The sequence below is a fragment of the Schistocerca serialis genome, chromosome 4, assembly GCF_023864345.2.
Source record: "Schistocerca serialis cubense isolate TAMUIC-IGC-003099 chromosome 4, iqSchSeri2.2, whole genome shotgun sequence".
NCBI lineage: Eukaryota > Metazoa > Arthropoda > Insecta > Orthoptera > Acrididae > Schistocerca > Schistocerca serialis.
This window is the reverse complement of record NC_064641.1, coordinates 251,830,401-251,852,124: the sequence shown is the minus strand read 5'-3', so window position 1 is coordinate 251,852,124 and position 21,724 is coordinate 251,830,401. Positions and strand designations below refer to the sequence as shown.

Here is a 21,724-nt window from a genome sequence, read left to right as displayed (position 1 = left end):
TATGTAAATGAGCATTTTTCAAGTATTGCTGAGCAGTTACAGCTAAAATTCCCCCAAACAAATATAACACACGTAAATAATGTTGCACTAAATACAATGATATTAGTTCCAACCACAGAGAACGAAGTCCGTGAAACAATTCAAAAACTAAAAAATAAAAAGTCAGTATGCTGAGATGAAGTACCAATGTGTGTACTGAAATAATGCTTAGGGATTATACAAGGCCCCATAACAAATATAATAAATGAATCCTTCACGTCAGGGACATTTCCAGAGCAGTTAAAACAGGCAAGAGTTTTGCCTTTGTTTAAGAAAGGTAATACAGAAGACATACAACATTACTGGAAATTAACGAAAACGTCCGATTCCACCCGCCTGCTTTGACCAATGACATCACAAATATGGCAGTAACGACCATTCACAACAACTCCCATATCGCGACTATGACGTTATTACGTAAACATGACAACAAAACACAAAAATAGATCTGAATACCATGAAACATATAATCCTCCAAAAATATAATGAAACTAACGGGACAAGTGGGGGTTCTTGGGTGGGAACAAACTAAAAATAAACACACACCACTAAACCAAATGACAAACGATAAAATGGAACAACCACAACCTTCCCAAAATCAACTAGAAACAATATCCACTGGAACCGAACACTTCCCTTGACCTACATAGGTCGACAGCAACTACCGATACCACACTTGTTGTTGTTGTTGTGGTCTTCAGTCCTGAGACTGGTTTGATGCAGCTCTCCATGCTACTCTATCCTGTGCAAGCTTTTTCATCTCCCAGTACCTACTGCAACCTACATCCTTCTGAATCTGCTTAGTGTATTCATCTCTTGGTCTCCCCCTATGATTTTTACCCTCCACGCTGCCCTCCAATACTAAATTGGTGATCCCTTGATGCCTCAGAACATGTCCTACCAACCGATCCCTTCTTCTGGTCAAGTTGTGCCACAAACATCTCTTCTCCCCAATCCTATTCAATACTTCATCATTAGTTATGTGATCTACCCATCTAATCTTCAGCATTCTTCTGTAGCACCACATTTCAAAAGCTTCTATTCTCTTCTTGTCCAAAGTATTTACCGTCCATGTTTCACTTCCATACATGGCTACACTCCATACAAATACTTTCAGAAATAACTTCCTGACACTTAAATCTATACTCGATGTTAACAAATTTCTCTTCTTCAGAAACGCTTTCCTTGCCATTGCCAGTCTACATTTTATATCCTCTCTACTTCGTCCATCATCAGTTATTTTGCTCCCCAAATAGCAAAACTCCTTTACTACTTTAAGTGTCTCATTTCCTAATCTAATACCCTCAGCATCACCCGACTTAAGTCGACTACATTCCATTATCCTCGTTTTGCTTTTGTTGATGTTCATCTTATATCCTCCCTTCAAGACACCATCCATTCCGTTCAACTGCTCTTCCAAGTCCTTTGCTGTCTCTGACAGAATTACAATGTCATCGGCGAACCTCAAAGTTTTTATTTCTTCTCCATGGATTTTAATACCTACTCTGAAATTTTTCTTTTGTTTCCTTTACTGCTTGCTCAATATAGAGATTGAATAACATCGGGGAGAGGCTACAACCCTGTCTCACTCCCTTCCCAACCACTGCTTCCCTTTCATGTCCCTCGACTCTTATAACTGCCATCTGGTTTCTGTACAAGTTGTAAATAGCCTTTCGCTCCCTGTATTTTACCCCTGCCACCTTTAGAATTTGAAAGAGAGTATTCCAGTCAACATTGTCAAAAGCTTTCTCTAAGTCTACAAATGCTAGAAACGTAGGTTTGCCTTTCCTTAATCTTTCTTCTAAGATAAGTCGTAAGGTCAGTATTGCCTCACGTGTTCCAGTGTTTCTACGGAATCCAAACTGATCTTCCCCGAGGTCGGCTTCTACTAGTTTTTCCATTCATCTGTAAAGAATTCGTGTTAGTACTTTGCAGCTGTGGCTTATTAAACTGATGGTTCGGTAATTTTCACATCTGTCAACACCTGCTTTCTTTGGGATTGGAATTATTATATTCTTCTTGAAGTCTGAGGGTATTTCGCCTGTTTCGTACATCTTGCTCACCAGATGGTAGAGTTTTGTCAGGACTGGCTCTCCCAAGGCCGTCAGTAGTTCCAATGGAATTTTGTCTACTCCGGGGGCCTTGTTTCGACTCAGGTCCTTCAGTGCTCTGTCAAACTCTTCACGCAGTATCGTATCTCCCATTTCATCTTCATCTACATCCTCTTCCATTTCCATAATATTGTCCTCAAGTGCATCGCCCTTGTATAGACCCTCTATATACTCCTTCCACCTTTCTGCTTTCCCTTCTTTGCTTAGAACTGGGTTTCCATCTGAGCTCTTGATGTTCATACATGTGGTTCTCTTATCTCCAAAGGTCTCTTTAATTTTCCTGTAGGCAGTATCTATCTTACCCCTAGTGAGATAAGCCTCTACATCCTTACATTTGTCCTCTAGCCATCCCTGCTTAGCCAGTTTGCACTTCCTGTCGATCTCATTTTTGAGACATTTGTATTCCTTTTTGCCTGCTTCATTTACTGCATTTTTATATTTTCTCCTTTCATCAATTAAATTCAATATTTCTTCTGTTACCCAAGGATTTCTACTAACCCTCTTCTCTTTACCTACTTGATCGTCTGCTGCCTTCACTACTTCATCCCTCAGAGCTACCCATTCTTCTTCTACTGTATTTCTTTCCCTCATTCCTTTCAATTGTTCCCTTATGCTCTCCCTCAAACTCTGTACAACCTCTGGTTTAGTCAGTTTATCCAGGTCCCATCTCCTTAAATTCCCACCTTTTTGCAGTTTCTTCAGTTTTAATCTACAAGTCATAACCAACAGATTGTGGTCAGAGTCCACATCTGCCCCTGGAAATGTCTTACAATTTAAAACCTGGTTCCTAAATCTCTGTCTTACCATTATATAATCTATCTGATACCTTTTAGTATCTCCAGGGTTCTTCCATGTATACAACCTTCTATCATGATTCTTAAACCAAGTGTTAGCTATGATTAAGTTGTGCTCTGTGCAAAATTCTATCAGGCGGCTTCCTCTTTCATTTCTTCCACCCAATCCATATTCTCCTACTACGTTTCCTTCTCTCCCTTTTCCTACACTCGAATTCCAGTCACCCATGACTATTAAATTTTCGTCTCCCTTCACTATCTGAATAATTTCTTTTATTTCATCATACATTTCTTCAATTTCTTCGTCATCTGCAGAGCTAGTTGGCATATAAACTTGTACTACTGTATTAGGTGTGGGCTTCGTATCTATCTTGGCCACAATAATGCGTTCACTATGCTGTTTGTAGTAGCTTACCCGCATTCCTATTTTCCTATTCATTATTAAACCTACTCCTGCATTACCCCTATTTGACTTTGTGTTTATAACCCTGTAGTCACCTGACCAGAAGTCTTGTTCCTCCTGCCACCGAACTTCACTAATTCCCACTATATCTAACTTTAACCTATCCATTTCCCTTTTTAAATTTTCTAACCTACCTGCCCGATTAAGGGATCTGACATTCCACGCTCCGATCCATAGAACGCCAGTTTTCTTTCTCCTGATAACGACATCCTCTTGAGTAGTCCCCGCCCGGAGATCCGAATGGGGGACTATTTTACCTCCGGAATATTTTACCCAAGAGGACGCCATCATCATTTAATCATACAGTAAAGCTGCCACACTATAAATCTCAAAACTACAGTAAAGCTACCACACTATAAATCTCAAAACTTTCACCACCACCACACTTAATCCTACTAATATTATTATTATTAAAACAAAAAAAAACTAGAAAATCAAAATTAGAATCTAATAGTTCCTGTGACCTTACGACATCACAAATAGCCGACCCTGGTCCGAGACGCTTAAATTTAAGTAAGCCTCATTTCTTCATGACACGCTGAACACTTCACGACTTCAGGCAACAGGCCGAATAGCTGAAGAAATTTTATTATCGCTTACAACCGAAAACTGTTGACCTTGTCGGTCATACCCCTACCTACCATAAGACATAAACAACGCAATTTAGCAAAATTCGCACACAACGAACAGGGGAAAAAACAACTACAATAATGTCGACATGTTGTTGTTGTTGTTGTTGTTGTTGTTGTTGTTGTGGTCTTCAGTCCTGAGACTGGTTTGATGCAGCTCTCCATGCTACTCTATCCTGTGCAAGCTTTTTCATCTCCCAGTACCTACTGCAACCTACATCCTTCTGAATCTGATTAGTGTATTCATCTCTTGGTCTCCCTCTACGATTTTTACCCTCCACGCTGCCCTCCAATACTAAATTGGTGATCCCTTGATGCCTCAGAACATGTCCTACCAACCGATCCCTTCTTCTGGTCAAGTTGTGCCACAAACTTCTCTTCTCCCCAATCCTATTCAATACTTCCTCATTAGTTATGTGATCTACCCATCTAATCTTCAGCATTCTTCTGTAGCACCACATTTCGAAAGCTTCTATTCTCTTCTTGTCCAAACTATTTATCGTCCATGTTTCACTTCCATACATGGCTACACTCCATACAAATACTTTCAGAAACGACTTCTTGACACTTATATCTATACTCGATGTTAACAAATTTCTCTTCTTCAGAAACGATTTCCTTGCCATTGCCAGTCTACATTTTATATCCTCTCTACTTCGACCATCATCAGTTATTTTGCTCCCCAAATAGCAAAACTCCTTTACTACTGTAAGTGTCTCATTTCCTAATCTAATTCCCTCAGCTTTGCCCGACTTATATAAATTCGACTACATTCCAGTATGCTCATTTTGATTTTGTTGATGTTCATCTTATATCCTCCTTTCAAGACACTGTCCATTCCGTTCAACTGCTCTTCCCAGTACTTTGCTGTCTATGACAGAATTACAATGTCATCGGCAAATCTCAAAGTTTTTATTTCTTCTCCATGGATTTTAATACCTACTCCGAATTTTTCTTTTGTTTCCTTTACTGTTTCTTTTGTTTCCTTTACTGCTTGCTCAATATACAGATTGAATAACATCAGGGATAGGCTACAACCCTGTCTCACTCCCTCCTCAACCACTGCTTCCCTTTCATGCCCCTCAACTCTTATAACTGCCATCTGGTTTCTGTACAAATTGTAAATAGCCTTTCGTTCCCTGTATTTTACCCCTGCCACCTTTAGAATTTGAAAGAGAGTATTCCAGTCAACATCGTCAAAAGCTTTCTCTATGTCTACAAATGCTAGAAACGTAGGTTTGCCTTTCCTTAATCTTTCTTCTAAGATAAGTCGTAAGGTCAGTATTGTATGTAATGTCGACATAACAAAACCAAAATTGTTAACTCACTGAAAAATATTCCGCTGAACGCACAGCCACCACCGATAACACACACGTGCAATGCTACAACACAAATGAACCCCATATGCCACATAACCTGCTACCCATAAACACACCACCAGATAGAACCACCGACCACAACAATATGCCACCTATAAACATGCCACACACGCAATCTAAACCAAAAACATCACCTAACACACAGCACACAAACACACTACCAGAGAGCACCACCGATTACATCAAAATGACACCTACTAACACCATTCTCACAAACTTCATGCCATCGTGATGTCACACACAACAGACATATGCCACGGGTTAAAGCCAACGGGTGGAATCTAATCCTATTTCCCTGCTGTCAGCATTCTCAAAAATAACAGAAGCAATTATGATACCCAGATTAATGAATTACCTGAATAAATACAATCTTTTAAGCAAATCACAGTTTAGTTTCCGAAGTGGCAAAAATACGGAGGCAGCCGTAGTAGAATTCACAAAAGTTGTACTTGATGCTCTTGATAAAGATGTATGTGCCACAGGCATATTTTTGGATCTTTCTAAGGCGTTTGATACAGTCGACCACAAGATTCTACTAAATAAATTGAAGCATCACGAATAAATAAGAGGGGTGGCTAATGACTGGTTTCGATCATACCTAACAGATAGGGTACAAAGAGTAGAGATAACACATACTTCAAATACATCTAAACATTTAGTACAACACTTATCAGAACCAAAATACATTAATACACGGGTATTAGGACCAATACTGTTCCTGAATATACATCAATGACTTTCCGAGTAGTGTTACTCATGGTGAAAAATTCCTCTTCGCTAATGACAAGAAACATTATAGTCATTGAGAAAACATGAGAACTCCTTGCCAAGAAAGCAAATGAAACTCTCAAGGAAGTTTATGATTGGTCAATAAGTAATATAGTGACATTGACCATACAGGAAACTAATGTCATGAATATCAGTTTGAAGAGAAAAAAATGACAATGTTAAATTGAATGTAGACGACACCTCTATAGACTGTGTGACAAATGCAAAATTTCTAGGAATGAATATTGATTCGCAGTTGAAGTGGTGTAACCACACAAAGGTACTTGCAAACAGAATGTCATCAGCATGTTATGACCTTAGAATCTTATCAGTGTGTATCATGGAGTGTCTTTTAGTTACGTATTATTCATATGTACACTCAGTTCTTAGCTATGGAATTCTTTTTTGGGGGACAAATGCACAAAATATGAACACAATATTCAAACTTCAGAAAAGAACCATAAGAATAATAACCAAAAATACTAGTCAAGCTCATTGTAAAGATCTGTTCAGGCCACTTGGGATTTTAACTGCTCCATGTGAATACATTTACCAGTCAGTTGTACACATCAAAAATAGCATTAGTAATTACTTCACAAACAGCTGTGTCCATGACCACGCAAGAAGAGAGAGACTCGGCTTACATTTACCAAGAAAAATAAACATAAAACTCGAAACAGCATTTTCTACCAAGGAATAAAACTGTACAATTATCAAAATAGATTAAAGAAATTGCCAAAATACACTTATTTGAAAAAGCAGCTAAAAAGGACCTGTTATGCAATACAATTTATACAATGAAGGATTACTTAGCTAAAATAGCGTAGGGGTTTGATAAAAAATGTTATACAAATAAATAATAATAATAATAATGATTATGAAATGTCCAACATTCCACATAACACCTTCACTTTATGTTTTTTCCCTTCTTTTTTTCCTTTCTAGAAATACTTACCTCCCAAGACATGCATAGCACAATACTATCACCTCGCCCTCTTTCTGTGCTCAACATCTCTCTCGGTATGGAGGGATGCTGACTCAAGTTTTCCAGGATAGCAAATGGGAAGTTGCAGTACAGAAAATGGCGCAGAGATCACCAGTGTGTGTGTTACGAAACAATGTGTGTATAGTGTGTGCAGTGACATAGTGAAATATGAGTGAACAATGCGGCATTACATTACTTAGTATGTTATTTGTAAAAAAAAAAAAAAAAAAAAAAAAAAAAAAAAAAAAATATTTTATACGAGGAGTTAATCTAATTATTGTCTCCAACTAGAAGTCTGTAGCTAAATATATGTGCATACAAATTAGCTTTTTTTTAAATTGATCTAAATTTGTAAATATTTTGATATGTCCTATATCCTTGCAAAGATAGATCCACGGATGAATAAAGCTGCTACTACTACTACTGCTGCTGCTGTTGCAACAATCTATTTTGCTTGGAATATTGGATGGTAATAACATATTTTATTCAAGTACTAACATCTGAATTTTATCCATTGTTCTCTCCATGATATTCTCAAAGTTTCCATTATGTTGTTGATTTGTAAATCCGCACACTTAATCAGAAACAGTAAGGGGTGAGCATTACTGAAACAACGTTAGCCTAATGGGTAATGAGAGATAGTGCTGTGAGCTGATTCACACTTGTGTACAGAATGAAACGGGTATCAACACAGGTTGCAAACCAGAAACAAACTACAACACTGTTTAGTGCAATCATCATCGGGCAAGTAACCCATGTCATAACAATATGGGTCAACAGATGCATATTGAAAAAGAGCTCAAATGCACTTTGGAGGACCTTCGTTTGTAATAAACGATCTAGAAATTTCCCACAAATTTAAAAACTACAACTAATCGATCCAACCAAAATAAATATTAATGAAAACAAAAAATTTTAATGCGAATCCAAGCAAAAATTCTGTGTGTTAAGTATAACTGCCTGACTATTGTTGCTAACTTTACATCATGTAATATTAAAAATTGTTGTAACACTTGCCATGCGCTTGCCCAGGGTTGTGATACGGATCCTGTCCAAGGATTACAACTTTCACATCTTTAACGGAGCACATTTGCGTCCATGTCCACACCTTATCATCTGGGGGGAAAATTCGGCTTTTCCCACGCTCCTGTTGTAGGAATTCGCTAAGCTGCAAAGGAAAAAATGGCTTAAAATTAGTTTCCTTCTCATTATTTCCAATGGCCTACTGGAAGAAATAAAGTACCACACACACACACACAAAATTTATACCTTCTCAAAATACGGACTTTTAAATTCCGATTCCAGGGCCTTGAACCAAGAGACACCAATACTATGATGTAGCGCAGGACACCTCTTACTGGTAAGCTTAATTTTTGCAATCACAGCGTTCGGCCACTCTCGGGGTGGAGAGGTGGGCGACTCCGTTTTCGATTCTACGCCTTCATTTGCGCTCTCTTTAAATTTCTTCAACGTTTGTGTCTCATTTTCTGAAAGAGATGATAGTGGCCTTTTGATCTGAACCGGTTTAACGAAATTCAGAATACTCCTCTGCGCCGGCATCCTGACTTATTCCGAACTCCACAGAACAAAGGCACACGCGCACTAAAATGGCATACTACGGTCACAATACATTTGACGCGTTCCAAGTTGCCCGCGCAAACACAAGCATAAACAACTGTTGCGTGACTTGGGTTAGCTTCCAGAGGAGCTGAAAACTTGCACATCACACACGATCGCCATTTGTGCCAGTCACAATGCATGAGGGAAAACACACAGCCGACTGTAATGCGGCCCCTGGAAGATCAAAATTCAAAAACATTGCGCAATATTACTGTCTTTCGGAATTGTGGACGATAAAAATGCTGCTGCTGTAACAACTGCTCTACTTTGTTGCAAGCAGAAAAAAGGTAGGTAAAAAGTTGGTTCAAGGAGCATCAAAAGTCACTCACGAAAACTCGTTGAGAGAATTGAGATTGAACTAAAAAACAACCTCATAAATTTATGTGTACATATGGTCCAACGTTCTTATCCACCGCGCGACGATACCTTGTTACTGCCAATTCATTCAAAGACTTGAAATTTACAAGTGGAGTTTCACCTTACAGTATTTGAGACATAGGTTTAGTTGTGGAAACGTGTCATACAATAAAACATGCTCTAAGGGACTATATTCGGGTAAGTAATGTATACATAGAGACAAATTTCTACATGTACTTTTATCCATAACTATGAATTTAAAAAATCTTTCTTCATGGCCATTCCCTGGATTTTCTGGCGATAAATCATACGATTTATCAAAGCAAACAAAATCCTCAAGGCAGCTTACAATTGGTGAGGAAGCAATAGAGATTCACTGAGTATAAAGAAAACAAATTCCATGAAATTCAGTTTCAAGAGGACCATGAGAATAACAACGAAAACTATTAGTCGAGCTCAATATAGATATTTGTGCAAAACAGTGTGGATTTTAACTGCACTGTGTCAGTACGTTTAAGCCGCTGGCAGAAGTAAAGCTCAGCTGTGAGGACAGGGCGAGAGTCGTCTTGGGTAGCTCAGTTGGTAGAGCACTTGCCCGCAAAAGGCAAAGATCCCGAGTTCGAGTCTCGGTCCAGCACACAGTTTTAATCTGCCAGGAAGTTTCATATCAGCGCACACTCCGCTGCAGAGTGAAAATCTCATTCTATGTTTAGTATAAATTGTACAATCTAAAATAACACTGATAATTACAGCACAAATAGTTCCACCCATGACCATGGAACGAAATCTAAACTGAACTTATATTTACCAAGAAAGAATAAACAGAAAAAACAAAATAGCATATTCTATCAAGGAATAAAACTGTACAGTGAAATATTAAAGGAGATTAAAAACATTGCTAAAACAAACTTATTTAAAAACGCAGTTAAAAAGCGCCTGCTGAGCAATACATTCCATACATCCATGGAGTACTCAGATAATGCGGATAAGAGGATTAGTAAAAAAGGTAACACAAACAAACAATAATAAGAAGAAAACGTAAAACATTCCACACAATAATATCAAACAATATTTTTTCTTCCTTTTTCCTTTTCTGGAGAAACTTACTGTCAGGGCTATGCAACGCTCTTTTTCAACATCTAGCTCTTTATAGACTGATACTGACTCACTTTCTCATGCTGCGATGGGAAAGTTGAGATGCACAAAATGGTTCTGACATCAGCTAATGGTGTGTAGTGTTATGAAGCAATGTGTGTACAGTGTGTATAGTATGTGCAATAACTAGGAGTGGGAAATGAATTTACAGTGTAGCATTAGCCTCTTTCATCATTAAATAGCTTATTTGTAAAACAGTATAAACCGAGTAAGATAGCACTGTTTTAAGCACAGTGGCCTTGTATTCAGAAGGGCAGCAGCTCTAATCTTCATCCACCCATCCTAATTTAGGTTCTCTGTGGTTTCCCTAAATTACTTCATTAAATGCCAGAATTGTTCCTACTATAACACCACAACTGTCTACCTACCCATTCTTATCTTACTAGACCTGTGAGTCTGTAAATGTCTGTATATGTTAATTTCTTTATTTTTGCCATTCTTCAATTGTAGTACCAAAAGATATCCAACATCATTGTAAAAGAGATCTATAGATGAATTAAACTACTACTACATTCTTAACACTTCTGTTTTTGTACTCCACTGACCTAACATCACACAGTGCCGGCAATGATTTATAAATTTCAGTGCACTGTAATAATAACGCTCTTTCATCTTGTTTTGACCTTATTTTCCACGCAACAGCAAACCTAAGCTCCCTGCTCTGTGTGGCATTTGAGCTCACAGATGGCACAATACTTCCAGGCAACACGATATACTTCCAAAGGTTTTGAAGTTCTCGGTACTCTTACACAGCCTCTCAATCTCACTCCTAGGAAGTCAATATTATTGTCCATCTGGGAAACATTCAATATTGTTGACCATCTAGAGGACACACAACAGAAGCTGGTGTCATAAGAAATGGCAACGCTTCGAGGATAGCCTACTGTGGATGAATAGCACTGTGCTATCGGAAATACAAACTGGAAACAAAGTGCCAACTACAAATCAAGTGCTACACACAACCAAATTTTTTTCATTGGTTGGAGCTGGCAACAGAATATAAAAACGTAGAAACTACTGATAAGTAAGGGCAAAATACTATAGGAAAAAAATGCATGAAATTCTAACCAGAATGTATGATTTCTGGTAAAACAAAATTTGGTGTCATGTGACCACAGGCAAAATGACACCAGTGTCAATAGAGACAACGTTTAGGACCTGGTGCATCTATTAGCGAAGTAATATCCTGTTCTCTGAGGACATTTGGCAAGAATGAAAATGGACTAAAAACACTTAATTTACTTATATGTCACCAGAAAATCAAAAAGAGTTTATAAAATTTCAGGGAAAAAATTATAGGTCAGGTTAAAAATGCCAAGAGACTCTACAGTACTTCCCATAAAGGCCAAACAAACTGAATATTACAATGTGCGATGACTGAAAAATGGGGAAATATGACTAGCAGAATCTGTCACTGAAACGAAAAGCAAGGGAGTCATTGGTATTAGTGAGATGATACTACATAAGTTCAATGCTGATAGATTCGATATCGCGAATTTTAGTGGACAAGTTTACGATACTACGGCTATAATGGCTCGAAAACAAATAGGTATGCAGCTACAAGTAAAATCAATACAAATGCCAAATTTATGTCCTGCTCAAATCACTCGCTAAATCTGGTTTGCTTGCAAGGGCCTCGGTGAATGTGAATTCAGTGAATTCTTTGGCAAATTGGTACATTCTTATGCTTTCTTTTCTACATCTGCACATCGATGTAAAGTTACACTTAAGTGGGTGCATCTACAGGCTTTCATAGCTACAACAGACTGTAAGAAACAACTTACTGTTCCAGCCCACTGCATTTACTAAAGTTTATTTTTTAGTCCAAAGTTGAAGGGGCATTACCTAATATAGTTATAATGCTGAGGTAATCCTCATAGCTGCCACAAGCAATGTCAGTTGTGAGAGAATCCTTTGTACATTGACGCTAATAAAAAATTATTGAGTATCTACAATGACCACTTTGGGTTTAACAAATCAAGCTATTTTTGCTATCGAAAAAGAGGCAAAAATTAACACTGACACTGACTTTTAAAAGAAACCCAGAACAAAATTTTATTTTAAGAAAGACATTTTTTTTAATCCATTTGAAATATTGTCAGAACATCACTTTTTTTTGCTTTCCAGTTTTTTCATGCATTTTACAGCTGGTGTAAGATAAGTTAGTGCTTCCATGAACTTTGGAACTTTATACTGATGATGAATGTGTTTGAGTGATTGTTGTACTTCAGACTAATTTATGAATACATGCATAGCGAGCATAACTCCTTCCAGAATCTTACTCATAGTGCGGAGCACTCTTTAATCAAATAAATTTAACTGATATAAATTAAAGAAGAATACGATAACGCATTCCATGCAAAAATGTATAAGAGTTATATGTTATAAAGTATATCATAAAGTATAAAGTATATTATGAAGTATTTATATTATAAGTATAAAAGTCATTCAAAGAAAATTATACATACAGTATTATGTGCTTTGTTACTCATGATACATAACTAATTCTTTTTTACTAGGAAGTTATATGTAGCCATTTGTTTCTGACAACACTTCAACTCTTGGCAAAAAATAAATTTGCAGTGCACACAGCCGCTGCTTTATTGGGGGGATGATTTTCAGTGTGCAATGCAACGGATTCCCATGCTTTCAGCATCTCTCTTATTGCACCAGAAGATCGCTGCTTTGCTGTTACTGCCTCCTCCACCTCTTCTGAAGAACTCCTCTCCACAACTTCCTGCTGTGAAACGCACTGCTACTCCACAAGCTCTTCAGTGGTCATTTCTTGACTGTGATCTTCCACAACCTCATCAATATAATTGTTATCCACTTCTAGTCCCATTCATTTGGCTGAAGACACAATCTCATTGATTATAGTCTCCACATGTACTGACTGCATTGCCTCAGATTCACATTCAGCAACACTCTCCGGCCACTTCTGCTTCTTTCAAGAAGAAGTGAGAGTTCTCTTGGTAACCACTTCCCACACCATTTCAATCATCTGAACACAGGATACAATGTTGACCTGTTATTTCCAAAACTCTTTGAGAGTGAGATTGATAGTTTCAGTCAACTCAAAGAAATGCTCGAAGAGTGTTTTAGTGTGAGCTTCTTAAAGTTAGAAATAATCTTCTGGTCCATAGGCTGGAGTGGTGTTGGGAGGCAGAAATTGGATATTGATGAATTGAAATTCTTCAAGGAGGTAGTCTTGTAGGCCTGGAGAATGGGTAGAATCGTTGTTCATAACAAGGAAGACATGGACTGGCAGATTCATATCAAGCAAAGATTTTTTCACCAAAGGACCAAACACTTCATTGATCCAATCATAAAAAGGATCATGTGACACCCAAGCCCTGTTGTTGGACCTCCACATCACATTTAACCTGCTCTTCTGGAATTTACACTTCCTGAAGGCTTGTGGAATTTCTGAATGGTAAACAAGTAGCGGTTTCATTTTCAAATTGCTGCTTGCATTAGTAAAGAATAGCAGTGTGACCTGGTCTTTCATTGGCTTTGGACCAGGCAATGCAGTCTCCTCTGCTGTTATAAAGGTGCGGCATCTTTTTTCAGAATAGATCCATCTTTTCACAAATAAAATCCTTTTGTGGCCGATAACCCTCAGAATCTTTGTGCATCTTGAAGTTGCTGATGAAGTTCTTTGCTGCCTTTGTGTTGGATCTGGCTGATTTCCCGCACTTCACAACTCTGTGGATGCCGGTTCTTCACTTAAACTTCTCGAACCATCTATGGCTTCCCTTAAACACTTCTTCGGCCATTGATGATCCTAGCGTCTTCTTACCGAGGTCAGCGAAGATCATTCTCGCATTTTCACAAATAACGTTCTCGATAATAGTGTTGCCTAGCAATTGTTTTTCATTTACCCATATAAGGAGCAACCTTTCGACATCGTACAGAACGTGAAACTATTGTTTAGATAGTCTTGTCACTCCCTTTGAAGCATCTGTCTCATTAATCTTGTCCTTGTTCTTGAGAATATATGTGTGTGCCAAATCAGCAACACTCACATTCTGTTCGCGATTTTCAGTGATTTTATGTATCATTTCTAAGGTAATTTTCTCTCTCTTACAGTCGTCTTCTTGCAGCTTTATCTTTGAGGAACATTTCTATGAAAATAATTAAAATTTGCACACACACACACAAAAATGAGTGAACACAAGTTTAGAAAAATGTCTGATCACAAGCTTCACTAAGTTAGTAGCAGAAAAAGCGCTAAACCCAGATTGAAGTGCGTACTAAACACATTGTTCATGTGTCGCTGCCAGCAGTGAAAGGTGTTCATATTGTTGAACGTCTCCCCTACCGTGCGGGAACGGCTGGTGACGTCACACTAAACCCTCGTCGGTTGTTATGCGAAACATCGTTCGTTAATCGAGTTATTCTTTTACAATTTGCTTTGCTCGTTGTGCGAATTGCGCGTTATGGGAGGTGCTCGTTAAGCGAGGTTTCAACGTCGAGGCGTAGGGGGGGGGGGGACGATAGTCAAATGTAGGATGTTAGCTCACATTGGTAGATAGTACTTCATTAGTTCCAAGACGATGACTTCTGATATCTACCTCTCAGAGACAGGGGCCAAATTGTTGTGGCCAGATAGTACAGCAGTACAACCATGTACTGCTGCACTCTGGATGGGTTGTGTGGGGAATGAGCATGGTGACTGCTGCAGGACGACACAGGGTAAGGGAACCATTTTCCGCCATTACGTGTAATGCAAACGTATTTCGATTTGTAGCGATCATCTGAAATGGTACAAATTGCACAGGGAAGTAAAAAGATTTCATAAAACCCCTTATAGAGATGTTCATGTTCAAATGTTGTTCTTATTTGAACAATGGATACGATATTAAATTAAAACTGTTGTATCAGAATTATGGTACTGTTAGATAGCAAACATTGGCAGTAGTTGTAACCCACATGAAGATTTGAGACTTCTACCGACTTCTAGTGATCAGAACTACAGTGAAAAAGGTTCTTTATCATAATTGTACAGAAATAATACAGATTTTCCTTGTATTTCTATAAATTAATTTCATAATATGTCTCTAAATCTCTAGTTTCGCAGTTGCAACTGAAGTAGCCATGAGGTAACAGACCTGCGCATCTGATGGACTGGCTGGTTGTGAGAGCGAGACTCTAGGAGTTCAAATACAGCAAGGGCGGCAATGTTAAGAATGGGATGGACCAATGAGAGACTAGCATTGTGTGGTGGGAATTTCAAATTGAAAATATTCAATTTATCATAACTTTACATAAACGGAATTTTATGGGATTTTTTTTTTACCGCTCATGTGACAGATGCTCAATTCTAGGACCGCATTACTACTTGCTTTGGGTCATATGCAGCCCATGGACAGCAGATTCGAGAACCCTGGTTACATCCTTATATCATGTGTCATTTCAAACATTAGCTCTAGAACCTACCACATGGCTGCAATCGAAAGGTGACATCATGCTTAAATTAATAAATAAGCACTCAATCTCGAAAATCAGAACCCTGCAGCCTGCAGGACGCCTAACTGTGTTCTATCCTCTGCAAGGGTTTCTTATTAGGTTCTCGAAATGTCCAGCCTGCAGGACATTCATTTCAGATTAAATTTTTCAGCTAATAAGTGCATGGTAACAGACTGACTGGCTTCCACCTCAGTATAAGCATTCTAATTGGTTCTTTCTCCTCTTCTTCTCCTGTCATGATCACTAATTACTATTATTTTTATCCTGATGTTACGAAAACTTTATAAGTCAAGACAGACTCTTGTTGGTGGCGGAATTCTCCAGAATACTGCAAAGCCTTGTTCAACATAATTCACCCCATGAGCTAGTGGTAAGCTGACAGAATGGAGTGTGTCTGTCCATATGGAAACTGGATACATCATGTGTAATGGGCAGTGGAAATGCTTCCTGAGGTCTCACTGACAAGGAATTATTATAGAGTTATACACTTAAAAGTGCTCCCCACACCTAGATTGGAGTAACATCATTTACTGCTATGATAGCCCTTACTTGCTGGCTCAAACATTATCTGTTACAAATTATTTACTTCCTAGTGCATGAATGTGTATGCTTTCTTTGTTGAAACTGTCTTACATCAATGGAATTCTTCGTTGCTTTTATGAACAACTCACACAAATAAATCATATAAATAATTTCGAAAATGAAGTGTCAGTGTAAGTGAAAGCATATTGGTTACTTAAACATTTCAGCTAGAAATAATACACCTATAATCGATTATTCTCATATTTGTTATCAGATATCTGGTTCTATCTTTTACCTGTAGGTATTCCTGATTGAGAAACTGTCATAAAACAGAATAAAATACCAGTTGCACCGGTTTCAAAAAACTCTATGCAAAGCCTTAACTTATCACAAAACTATTACTGAACTAAACGAAACTCCTCTTGAACAGGCCATGAAGACCCAACGATACAGACCGGCCCCTTTGTCATCCTCAGCCCACAGGCATCACTGGATGCGGATATGGAGGGGCATGTGGTCACCAAACTGCTCTCCCAGTTGTATGCCAGTTTCTGAGACGAGAGCCGCTACTTCTCAATCAAGTAGCTCCTCAATTTGCCTCACAAGGGCTGAGTGCACCCTGCTTGCCAACAGCGCTCTACAGACGGTATGGTCACCCATCCAAGTGGTAGCCCAGTCTGACAGTTCTTAACTTCGGTGATCTGATGGGAACTGGTGTTACCATTGTGGCAAGGCCGTTGGCCAAAAACTATTAAAGGCAACACAACAGAAATGAATGTATCAAGATAGCTCATCAGTAGCAAGTTGTCTGTCGAACCAGATGCCTTACTTATTGTTTATACCGACTAAAAGAGTTTTTTTTTTAATTAAGTGACTGTACAATATCGTTGCTGATCACTTGGCACATGTTACATGTAATGCATAATATCCAGTTGATATCATCTTTTACATTTGTTCAGTTGAAAAACGTATGTCCATATCATACAAGCTACATTACACTTGACAAATTTTCGTCATTTGTTAAAATTCCATGCTTGACCATTTAAATGTGAGTAATGTTATTGTTTTTTTTTTTTGTCTGTTCGACTTGTCTATGTATTTGGTTGGTGTAGCTTTGTAGCATTCTTCCATGTGTTTAATGAACACAACAGATATTCATAACAGAGACTATACTCATCAACAACGTATTATCTTTCGCTATTTATAAGTTTGCAAATGCTGGGGTAACTTTTTGATCCCGTGACTGTAGTAAATCACATGGTTGAGTTGAAAAACTCATCGAGCCATATATGGAGCGCATTTTCATTCAGAAAGTAAGTTCCTTGAAGGTTATTTGATGTAGAGCAGAAAAGATGAAAATCTGAGGGCGCAATATCAGGTGAGTAAGGTGGGTGCGTAATCACTTCCCTATCCCAACTCCGGTATAATGGTTTTTGTCAGCCTAGTGAAATGTGGGCGGGCATAATCATGAAATAGCATCACTTCAGCAGTCTTCCTGGTCTTTGCTCTCGAATTGCGTCTGCAAGATGTCTCATTTGTTGACAATAGATGTCAGCAGCGATGGTTGTACCTGGTGAAGTAAACACATATGGCCACCCACTGTTATTTGTAATTTTGGCTTAGTGCTTGTGGTAGCCATACACCCGATTTTTGTACCCTTCCCCACTGCAGGCAACTGTCACACAATGATGGAATGATCACAGTTTATCACATTTGCCAGTCCAATGGCATTATCGCCATAAATGGCGCAGATGTTTCTGGGTGCCTCCACTGCTGTCACCCCTCTACAGAACTCAAACAGAAGAATGTGTTGGAACGATTCTGATTTCTTCACTTGGTATTCCATTTTCTAGAGTCCACAGCTCCACTCCCTATTCCCAATGACAAAATGGCAATATGGAAACTCAATTAGCAACAATGAACTACAAATTAAAAATGACAATTTTAAACAAACTAATTGCAGTCAAAATACCCACACATAAAACAAAAATGCTATGAATGTATGTACCTGCTTAATAAATACAATACTCCCTGTCATATATTTGACTTCTGCACTATGTCCTGTTTCCATGTTCAGTAGTTCTTTTAGGACCTGGATGTGTGAGAGTCCCAGTTCAAATCTGCCTGACAGATGAACAATGAGGGCCATTGTGACAGCCAGCGTTAATGAGGTTTTTGGCAGTTTCCCAAATCCCACTAGTTGAATAAATGGCTGGACCCACATCCCAGCTCAGACACATATTAATGCAAACATTTAGAAAATTTTCTTACACAAGACACAGATTGATGGTATGCATGAAGTCAGGCTTGGCGAGGGGGGGAGGCGGGGGGGGGGGGGGAAGGGAGAAATAGGAAACTGATGGTTGTATTGATAGATATTTAGTCTCCTCAAATGCATAATCAGTGGAAGCAAACACTTGATAAAATTCCTTCTGTTACTATTTGATTGTGAAGATATCAGTGATCCATTCTTGTGCACATGTGTGATTAAACATGTAAATACATGAAGAGTAGGACGGCTTTGTTTTGAACCTGTAATGATACCTTAATTCCAGAAGTATGACTGTCTATTTGACAGCAGCTCTATGTTGTCATATTGAAGGCTCTGGCTTGTGTGCAGTATTCGTTCATTTGTGTAAAGCTGTTTCTACAATCAATGATAGCTTGCACATGCATTTTCCCCAACTCATTAAAGCCTTTGGACGCCAGTAAGTGTTTACACACATGTGGTCGGAATCAGTACCACTTGCAAAGTTTCCAAGATGGTGTCAATTAAAGTAATTTGTTTGGACAGTTAATGTGTTAGGTTGGTGCATACGTTCATAACGGTTTTGTTTTGCATGATGGTATTCCAGTTGCTGTGGGTTTACTTATCGACTGTCATTTTTGTAGTTCATGGGTCCTATTTGAGGTTACATACTGTCATTTTGTCATTTGGAGATAGGGAGTGGAGCTGTAGAGCGAAGTGCCAAGTGGAGAAATAAAAAATTCCGACAAACTCTTCTGTTTGAGTTCAATAGAGGGTATTCCTGATTGAGAAACTGTCATAAAACAGAATAAAATACCAGTTGCACCGGTTTCAAAAAACTCTATGCAAAACCTTAACTTATCACAAAACTATTACTGAACTAAACGAAACTCCTCTTGAACAGGCCATGAAGACCCAACGGTCAGCAGAGCCATGCAGAAACATTTGCGTTATTTATGGGGCTAATACCACAGGACAGAGTATGGAAACAAAATGAAGGATTGTTTTGACAGACTCTCCACATTCAAGGGGTTTAATGAAGCTCTTTAATCCACAGTAATTAATGTCAGTATACTCGAGAACTGGCAGATGTGATGTATTGTGATCGTTCCACCACTGTGCAACAATTGCATGCAGTGGGGAAGGGTCCAAAAATCGGGTGTATGGCTACCACAGGCACCAAGCCAAAATTACAAATAACAGTGGGTGGTCATATGTGTGTACTTCACCAAGGTGCAACCATCACTGCTGACATCTATTGTCAACAAATGAGACATCTTGCAGACGCAATTCAAGAGCAACGGCCAGGAAGACTGCTGAAGTGATGCTATTTTATAATAATGCCGTCCTACATTCCGCCACGCTGACAAAAAAATTATACCGGAGTTGGGGTTGGGAAGTAATTATGCACCCACCTTACTCACCTGATCTTGCGCCCTCAGAGTTTCGTCGTTTCTGCTCTATATCGAATAACCTTCAAGGAACTTCCTTTCTGGATGAAAATGCGCTCCATATATGGCTCGACGAGTTTTTCTCCTCAACCATGTGATGTACTACAGTCATGGAATCGGAAAGTTACCCCAGCATTTGCAAACTTATAAATAGCGAAAGAGAATACGTTGTTGATGAGTATAGTCTCTGTGATGAATATCTGTTGTGTCTATTAAACTTATGGAAGAATGCTACAAACCTATGCACAAACCAAACACATAGATAAGTCTAGCACACACAAAAAAAAGCAATAACATTACTCAGATTTAAATGGTCAAGTATGGAATTTTAACAAATGACGAAAATTAAGATGCACGAAAACGTAAAATTTGTGCAGTGTAGTTTAGCTTGTATGAAATGGCCATACGTTTTGCACCTGAAGAGATGTAAAAGATGATTAAGCGCATTAATCCACAATGGACCACGTCAGTGTATACGAGAACTGGCCAGTGTGATGAACTGTGGTCGTTCCACACCGTGTGACATTTGCATGCAATGAGGAAGGTCCAAAAATCTGGTGTATGGGTACCACATTCTCTAAGCCAAAATCACAAAAATCAGCAGATGGCCACATGTGCATGTCTGCTTGCTCATCATCAATTGGCAAATAAACAACACCTACCATTACGATACTGTATCGGTACTGGCGACGATAAATGATGTCTTTATGTTAAAATGAGGAAAAGAAAGGAATGGTTGAGGCCAAAGTAGCAAATCCCCATGCAATGACTTGCACGCACCCACAAAAGATAATGTTACGCTTCTGGTGGAACAGCAGTGGTGTGATATACTACAAATTGCTTCCCCGAGGTGTAACCATCACTACTGATATTCACTGTCAACAACTGAGACGTCTTGCAGATGCCGTCCAAGAACAACGAGCAGGAAGATTGGGTGATTAGATTAGATTAGATTAATACTAGTTCCATGGATCATGAATACGATATTTCGTAATGATGTGGAATGAGTCGAATTTTCCAATACATGACATAATTAGGTTAATTTAACAACATACTTAAGTTAATATAACAACTTTATTTTTTGTTTTTCTTTATTTTTTATTTTTATTTTTTAATTTTTTTTCCTTAATTTATATCTAAAAATTCCTCTATGGAGTAGAAGGAGTTGTCATTCAGAAATTCTTTTAATTTCTTCTTAAATACTTGTTGGTTATCTGTCTGACTTTTGATACTATTTGGTAAGTGACCAAAGACTTTAGTGCCAGTATAATTCACCCCTTTCTGTGCCAAAGTTAGATTTAATCTTGAATAGTGAAGATCATCCTTTCTCCTAGTATTGTAGTTATGCACACTGCTATTACTTTTGAATTGGGTTTGGTTGTTAATAACAAATTTCATAAGAGAGTATATATACTGAGAAGCTACTGTGAATATCCCTAGATCCTTAAATAAATGTCTGCAGGATGATCTTGGATGGACTGCAGCTATTATTCTGATTACACGCTTTTGTGCAATAAATACTTTATTCCTCAGTGATGAATTCCCCCAAAATATGATGCCATATGAAAGCAAAGAGTGAAAATAGGCGTAGTAAGCTAATTTACTAAGATGTTTATCACCAAAATTTGCAATGACCCTTATTGCATAAGTAGCTGAACTCAAACGTTTCAGCAGATCATCAATGTGATTCTTCCAATTTAATCTCTCATCAACGGACACACCTAAAAATTTGGA

The 21,724-nt window shown here is 38.4% G+C and overlaps 1 protein-coding gene across 1 annotated transcript in view; it reads right to left on the bottom strand.

The window, feature by feature from the left end:
- LOC126473786 (uracil-DNA glycosylase-like) overlaps positions 1-8,864 on the bottom strand; it is a 52,777-nt gene extending 43,913 nt beyond the window's left edge. Inside the window, exons 1-2 of the mRNA XM_050101060.1 lie at positions 8,438-8,864; positions 8,186-8,336 (exon numbers count right to left, since the gene is read on the bottom strand). Coding sequence (XP_049957017.1) covers positions 8,186-8,336; positions 8,438-8,728 — 442 coding nt within the window. The 5' untranslated portion in view covers positions 8,729-8,864. The remainder of the gene's footprint in view (positions 1-8,185; positions 8,337-8,437) is intronic.
- Positions 8,865-21,724: the final 12,860 nt, after the last annotated feature.